This window comes from Diaphorina citri, unplaced genomic scaffold (assembly GCF_000475195.1).
Source record: "Diaphorina citri unplaced genomic scaffold, Diaci psyllid genome assembly version 1.1 scaffold2274, whole genome shotgun sequence".
Classification (NCBI taxonomy): domain Eukaryota; kingdom Metazoa; phylum Arthropoda; class Insecta; order Hemiptera; family Psyllidae; genus Diaphorina; species Diaphorina citri.
Genome location: NW_007379699.1, coordinates 33,186 through 41,252, shown reverse-complemented (window position 1 = coordinate 41,252; position 8,067 = coordinate 33,186). Strand labels below are relative to the sequence as shown.

Genomic DNA, 8,067 nt, shown 5'->3' with positions numbered 1-8,067 from the left:
GTATCTACCACGTGCTCTCGATCACAATATTTTAACAAGACTGCAAGAGTTAACTTGTCAAGACAAAGAAGATCGACAGGACTCGGAACTACCCCTCTGTCTAGTCCCTCTCCTACACTTTACTGGTTACTCAACCTCTCGTATGGGTGAAGTGCTGAGAACCGCACTGGTTGCCCTCTTGTCCCAATGCTCTCTCGGCTTTTAGTATAGCGCCCACACCAAAGAGAAACTTCAAATCATAATATTGTAGGTACCTACCTCCTATTTGATCACTTCTCGCGGAGAAAGGATTCTAATATTATGTCAATATTGTTGAAGGACTACAATCAATGTCTAGTGTTTCTCGTACTTTTGATGATTAAAAGCTCAAGTTGATCTAATCGACATTATTTATTAAGATTTAAGAATATGGACAGATAGGGTAGGGATGTGCGCGTACGCAATCCCCGCTACCAAAAATTACGCGCCCGAGGTATTCACATTTGGAATACTCGCAGGGGTCAACCCAACCTAAGTGCAATGGAAGGGCCTCACCCTGGAGGAACCTCCTTCTTGATCAAGGTAACCTCCACGCCAGGTAAGTATGATTTGAGTAGGGTTCACTTAGGTTTTATGTGAGACTCGAAACGTGAAATAGTGAGAAGTTATATGTGAAAGAATAAACCCGCTTCTACTCAAGCAAGTAGAGTTTTATACTAACTTACTTTTATCTTTATCATTCGTAAGATACTTATTGTTTATTTTATTATACGAGGGGATATGCAGCTAGCTATTGTGTCTGATTGAAATTAAAGTCTTGCTTGGTATGTTGGTAATAATCAAGAGCAAATCACGTGAATCGTTAAACTAGTGAATTGCAGGTATCAGGATCACTTCACTATAATACTGTCGCATTTCATAGTTTATGGAAAAAAAAGATGTACCTTGTGGTCGCCCTCTTTGAAAGCGACAAACAAATACCTAGGTAATCTAGTGCAAGGAGAGATTGAAATTTCATTTTGGAAAACGAATCTATTTGTCTACATGTTTAGATAAATTCATGAAATAAAATTACTATGAGAGGTACCGTACAGGATCAAAGGCTTTTTCAAAGTCAATTATTGTCCAAAATTAAAATCGTCTGATTAGATAATAAAAATCAAGTATGTAAAAGTTAAAATATTTCACATCAACGCAATACATTACCTACTTGCCTATGCAAAGAAAGTTCCCAGTTTTCTCAAATACAAGTGTCCTTAAAAGGCATTAAAAGGCACAAGTGTCCTTGGAACTTGGAAGCGTAGTCCTGCGATACAATGCACTGAAACAAAACCTGCCTAATGCCTATTGATATTTAATACCCTTTAATGTAGGGTAGGTTAAGGGTGCACAGGCTCTGTGGGAAAGGAGCCTTCTGTGCCTTTCGCATCTCTGTCAAGGTCACGGATATTTCAATGACAACAAGTCTGCCCACCCCCCTGAAAGTTTCGTTTTCCAATTTTCAGCCCCTCAGATAGCCCATGTTTCACCTATCCGTGACATCATTGTCGGCTGTGCTGTGACATTCGAAGCATTCGGACGGATATCGCGCGTTCTCGGAACGTTTTGAATGAATTTCGTTCTCGTACAGTTCTCGTGAGTTTCGTAGAAATTACGAAAAAAATTTAAACTTCTTTTTTTTTAGCTAAATTGGAAATATCTAGATACATGAATTTTTATTGTTTTTAATTTTATTTTAATCTTACTAATTATTATTGTTTAAAATGAAAATACGTATTCATTATTTTATTATTATTATTATTATTTTTTTTTTTCATTTGGTCAAATTTTAAAATTATTATTTACCTGCATAAGTCTGTAGGTAGGAAGGTAGGTACCTACCGAGAATATGGAAATTGATCGCAAAGGAGGTTCATATTAATGCTGTGATATCCACAAAAATTGTGATTAGATTGGCGTTTACCGACCTCAGTGGTGCAGTGATTAACGCCTTGGACTTCGAGTTTGGTGGTTCGAGTCCAAGTCAAGTCATAAAATTTATCTAGGTGTAGGTGAAATAATTGGGGAACGATTCTTGTGACAGACATTTTAATATGATTAACACCATTAAAAATTTCTTTCCTTTTTACTTAAATTAAGTAGGTGGCTTTATTGTGCTCTACACAGACACAACATTTAATTACATTATTATATTTTTTCATGAATTTAGACATCCAACATAATAAGCTAAAGTGAGGGATAAAAATTAAAATTAATGGAGCAATAAACTCATCGTATTGAATAGGCAATAGAACGACCAACATACCTAATAAGCTGAAATGAGGGATGAAAATGAAAATTAATGAAGCAATAACACTGTATTGAATAGAATAGAACGACCAACATACCTAATAAGCTGAAATGAGGGATGAAAATGAAAACTAATGAAGCAATAACACTGTATTGAATAGGCCATAGAACGATGTTGATATTAAATTAATTATTACCATGAATATTGTCTATCAGCTCGACTAATAGATTAGAATTTAGATTGTACAATGAATAATAGACCTCATTTTCATTACAATGATTGATGGGTTTTAATTTTTAATCATTTATTTATTAGGCATTTATCTAATTAATAATTATGACGAATCATTAACTTTCTAAGACAATAGCGAACTTTTCATATACATATTTACGTAAAAAAACACCAAGTTGTACTCTAAGTTTGGGTGCGATTAAGAATTGCTCGGCCAAAGCAACGGATACCTACACCTACCTAATTGAAATTGAAATTCTCACATTTGTAAATAACGGTTCAATAAAAAAAAGACTGTATTCTGGATCAAGTGATCTGTCCATTATGGAAGAAATCGACGTGAAAGTTAGGTCTAATTTGGAGAATCATATAAAGGATTCACCGTACGAGATGGGAAAAAGGAGCCAAAGGACAGCCTTTACATCGATCCTAGAAATACCTCTCTAAAAGAACGTTAATACAGGACTCAAAGGTACGTACCTACATGTTTAATGAAATTTTATTGGAGCTTAAAATATGTACCTACAGTACATACAACAGCGTACATGTTAGTGAAATTATTTTACACATTATGTTCAGTGAGACATGGGTTCTAACAAAGGCACAAGAGAGAAAATTGGAAGTTGCAGACATGAGAATGGTTGTGCTGGATGTGTGGGCTAACAAGAAAGGGCGGAGTGAGAAATGAGAAAATTAGAGAAACGGTGAAAGTAGAGCCATTAGGGAAGAAAATACAAGAGGATTGAGATGGCTTGGGCGCTTAGAGAGGAGGGGAGAGAGGCTTGAGATGGCTTGGGCATTCAGAGTCCAGAGCCTACAGTAAAGGAACAAATACAGTAAAGGAACAAATGTGAACCCCTACAGTTTTCTTTCTTTTCCATTGTGGACATTATCTTAGTCGTCAGAAACAACCACTTAAAGTAATTATCAACTTCAAACGAATAGGTAAACCTCTTACTTTTTTAAATTAAAAAGAAAGAAAAGAAGAAGGAGGAGGAGAAAGAGGAGGAGAAGAAGAAGAAGAAGAACAAGAAGAAGAAGAAGGAGGAGAAGAAGAAGGAGAAGAAGAAGAAGAAGAAGGAGGAGGAGGAGAAAGAGAAGAAGAAAGAGAGTAAAGAATAATGTTCTTGACATCAAAACACAAGAACATTGACATTGACTGGTGCCCCCTGTCCCCTTCATTACCTCCCGTATATTACCTTCTTTTTTCATTTCATTAAGTTTCATGAAAAAGACCAATTTTCAAAGGCTTCTTTTGAGCTTTCTAAGAAAAATCTCTAAAACCGAGACAGAAAGAAAGAGAGAGAGAGAGAGAGAGAGGCATACCTAAATTGGGCGATTTTTTTTTATTTTAATTTCCAAGATGTGTGTGGGATATTTGCTACTTTAAGTACCTAAGTTATATGGAGCATGGAGCACCTGGTTTCATTTGATTAAAAATTTACTCTTTCTCTCTCCCATAAAAAAAAAGCCTGAACAGTGTTGGATGTTGGATCCCATTCTTCAGCTTAAATAACCCAGGGGCTAATGGGTCCTTCATTGTAACATTTTTACTTCCTTTAGCTTGAAGCCCTAAAGGGAGAAAAGTAATGATGTAGGTAATCAACAAAATTTTTGATGGTCAGTTTTTTTTACAAATTAAGAAGAGTAGGTCATGTAAATAATGGAAGATATAAAGTAAAACCGGCACCCTTTGAGCAGCCCTGGTCAAGGGCAAATGGGACCGGACGAATCCTCCCCTGTGGAGGGCCCTGTTAGGCCTTATTTAGCCGCCCTCCCTCCCACTCAGGCTGCTATTTTGTTCCTTTACTGTAGGCTGGACTCTGAAAATTTGGAGCGTCCACTCCCCCTTCCCCCGCAAAATTTGGAGCATCCGCCGTAAGTCACTGATTTTTTTCTTAACACCCTCTCCCCTCGATAAAATCCTGCATACGGTTCTGGTTGAACCCTTTCCTTTCATAAAAACCTTCATTTCACACTTTTTGTTTAGATTAAAATTCAAAACCATTCATAAAGTTGACAAAATAGAAAACACAAAAGCACCAAAACAGCACTGGAGGAGTTGCAAATGGGTAAAAATTATAAATAAATGGTCGATTCCTATGTAAAAAGTCGGAAAAATCCAAATCTGAGGTCAAAACTCCGAAAAAATAACTGTAAAAGGTCGAAAATTCAATTTTTATTTTCCGTTCGGGACATTTGATGTGACGTCATCGCCTACGGGAGCGTATGCCGTGACGTCAAAGTACACGATTTACCGGTATTTTTTAAATCAATTTATCTCGGGAGAAGTCGTAGAAGAAAAAGAAAAATTCCGTTGGTCCTCATTTTTCCTGCTCTATGACTTTGAAACATCACCCAAGTACGCGCAACTGATCTATTAAGACCATTTTCAGGATTTCAAAAATCTTGTGTGAGAATTGTAAAAGAAGGAAAATTCAACATACATACCTAGATATACCTACCTTCCTTCAAATTGAAACTTCCTGGTTGAATAGATGGGTAGGAAACTAGGTGGTAGGTACCTAATGTTGCATGTTTTTTTAGGGTTGGAAAAGTTTACTTTTGCTCAAAATTTACCTTGCCTGTTGCTATAATTATAAAGTAATCATTGTATGTACTTATGTAGGGTATATGGTCGTACATAATGTGGGCTCGTTTCTGAGCAGCTATATACTGATGGCGATCGCTATCGACCGCTACCGAGCGATTTGTCATCCGCTCACCTATCATACGTGGAATTCGAGACGGTCTCGGATTATGATTATGACCGCTTGGAGCACTGCGTTTACCTTCTGTATTCCTCAGGTAAGATGCGTTCCAATCAATTATAATAATAAGTAATAGACTCTTGAGTAAAAAGGTAACCACTAGGCGAGGTTAACGCCGGAGGCGTTCTCTACCACCTAACCCTTAGAGCTTCATTATTATGTGGTCAAATTCTCAAATGAATGAGGATTGAATGATTGAAGTTTTCCCACTATTGAGTATTGTTTAATTACACATTTACATGAGTAGGTTTCTCTTGTTTTGTTTCTCTGGTTGGTTTCTCTTGTTTTGTGCAAACCTTAAGGTGCCTGAGAAATTGAGAAATCACATTAAATGGTTTCTTCAAATAAATTGATCCCAAGGGCAAGGAAAACCTAGACCCTTGACAAATGGAGTGTGCCTGAAGGGATGTGATGATGTGATGTTTTAGGATCCACTCGACCTGAAATAGACTTAAGATAGCCTTTGGGTGCAAAGTGTTTCGTGTGCCATTGCACAGTGAGTTTCGTGAAAATCGGTTTCAACAGTGTGCACTGCTCTGTATTAACCTTATGTTCGGGTTTCACGAAACGCGTTGCATGAAACGAGTTTCACTAGTATGTATTGCGCCTTAAAGGGTTTAACTACGAGTGCTTGACAGTCACTGAATTTTATGCCATGACTTAATCTCGAACCACCAAACTCAAGACAGGAAGTCTATTACCTTCCACTCGGCGGAGTACCACTGCACCACCGAGGTTGACCTAACACCTCTTGTAATTCAAATACCATATTGAACTCTGTAATATTATGTTATTATTTTCAACTAAATTCGCAGCATCATACCCTTACTTCTTATTAATAAAATAAATATCATGTTTTACGAGTTCTTAGAGATTGAATGATTGAAGTTTTCCCACTATTAAGTATTGTTTAATTACACATTTACATGAGTAAATGGTTTCTGTTGTTTTGTGCAAACCTTATGGTGCCTGAGAAATTGAGAAATCACATTAAATGGTTTCTTCAAATAAATTGATCCCAGGGGCAAGGAAAACCTAGACCCTTGACAAAAAATGGAGTGTGCCTGAAGGCATGTGATGATGTGATGTTTTAAGATCCACTCGACCTCAAATAGACCTAAGATAGCCTTTGGGTGCAAAGTGTTTCGTGTGCCATTGCACAGTGAGTTTCGTGAAAATCGGTTTCAACAGTGTGCACTGCTCTGTGTTAACCTTATGTTCGGGTTTCACGAAACGCGTTGCATGAAACGAGTTTCACTAGTGTCATCCTGCACCTCAGCATTGCCGATCTGGTGACCGGTGTGTTCAACGTACTACCCCAGCTGTGGTGGGACATCAACTATCGCTTTCCCGGCCAGTCCAACTGGACATGCAAGCTGGTGAAATTCGTCCAACCCTCAGCTGGCCAAGAATTTGGAAGTGATATTTATACTTCAGAGATGGAAATTGTGGAGAAACGAGAACCTGCGTTTTCTATGTAAGATTTTTTATTTGTGTTGAGTGTTGTTGTGAGCGCCACATCATGTTTTACGAGTTCTTAGGTATTTTGTGCAATAAGTTTCATATGAATCTTTCTTGCATTTATGATGGAATGAAGCAGAAGTAGAGGATGAGGAATAATATTATGTTATTATTTTGTTATTTTCAACTAAAGTCGCAGCATCATACCCTTACTTCTTATTAATAAAATAAATATCATGTTTTACGAGTTCTTAGGTATTTTATGCAATAAGTTTCATATGAATCTTTCTTGCATTTATGATGGAATGAAGCAGAAGTAGAGGATGAGGAAGGAGGAGGAGGAGAATAAGAAGAAGAAAACAACTGAATTTATGTTATAGAAAAACATTACCTAGGTAGGTTGAGTACATCTTTCTCTCTGAGTTGCATTTTTTTTATGAATATTTTAGAAGAAGAAGAAGAAGAAGAAGAAGAAGAAGAAGAAGAAGAAGAAGAAGAAGAAAACAACTGAATTTATGTTATATTACATTTTATGTTATTAGAAAAACATTACCTAGGTAGGTTGAGTAGGTACCTACTTTCTCTCTGAGTTGCCTTTTTTTATGAATATTTTAGAATGTCAAAATCTAACCTAATATGTTAGCTGCTTTTTCCCTTTACACCTTAGACTAAGGGGATCCCTATTCTATCTTTTGAAGCACCATAGAATAACAATCTCCTCCTCTCTCTCTCTCTCTCTATCTCTCTCTCTCTCTTTATCTATACCAGGGGTTTCCAACTTCCATGTGTATGCGGGCCACATGCTACGTTAGAAGGTACATCGCGGGTCACATATCTACATTGGAAGGTACTTCGCGGGCCAATATGTCCCCCCTCCCCCAACTTTACAGAAATGCAATCCGAATTTTGAGCGCCGCAGGCGAAATTTTTCAAAAAGTATCCTCCTAATTGTATCTGAGCACTAAAGGGGGTCAGATTTTTTCAAAAAGTATCCTCCTAATTGTATCTGAACACTAAAGGGGGTCAGATTTTTTACATTTAGGGAAGTTTGTACAAATCCCAAAAAGCTTCGCGGGCCACAAAAATGGTCCAGCGGGCCACATGTGGCCCGCGGGCCGCTAGTTGGAAACCCCTGATCTATAACTTCATAGATAAGGATCCTTCTCTCTTTATTTTCCTTTCTCCCTCCCTCTGTCGCCTTTTCTCTCTCCTTCCCTCCTTCTTTGTATTTTTCTCTCTACTTTCTTGAATTTTTTTGATAAAGCGTTTTTGATAAACTTAATTTACCATGACAGTTTTGCGCGGGCGGACTCGAAACAGATAGAACGATAAATC

At 37.4% G+C, this 8,067-nt stretch overlaps 1 protein-coding gene and 1 non-coding gene across 2 annotated transcripts in view; one reads left to right on the top strand and one right to left on the bottom strand.

The window, feature by feature from the left end:
- Positions 1–422: 422 nt before the first annotated feature.
- On the bottom strand, positions 423–585 carry LOC113471306. The gene has a single exon (XR_003394055.1). It is a non-coding gene; the product is annotated as a U1 spliceosomal RNA (small nuclear RNA).
- Positions 586–5,151: 4,566 nt separating this feature from the next.
- The window catches only part of LOC108253600 (oxytocin receptor), a gene marked incomplete at both ends in the record, with an annotated part of 28,825 nt that continues 25,909 nt past the window's right edge, over positions 5,152–8,067 (top strand). Inside the window, 1 exon segment of the mRNA XM_026830364.1 lies at positions 5,152–5,308. Coding sequence (XP_026686165.1) covers positions 5,152–5,308 — 157 coding nt within the window.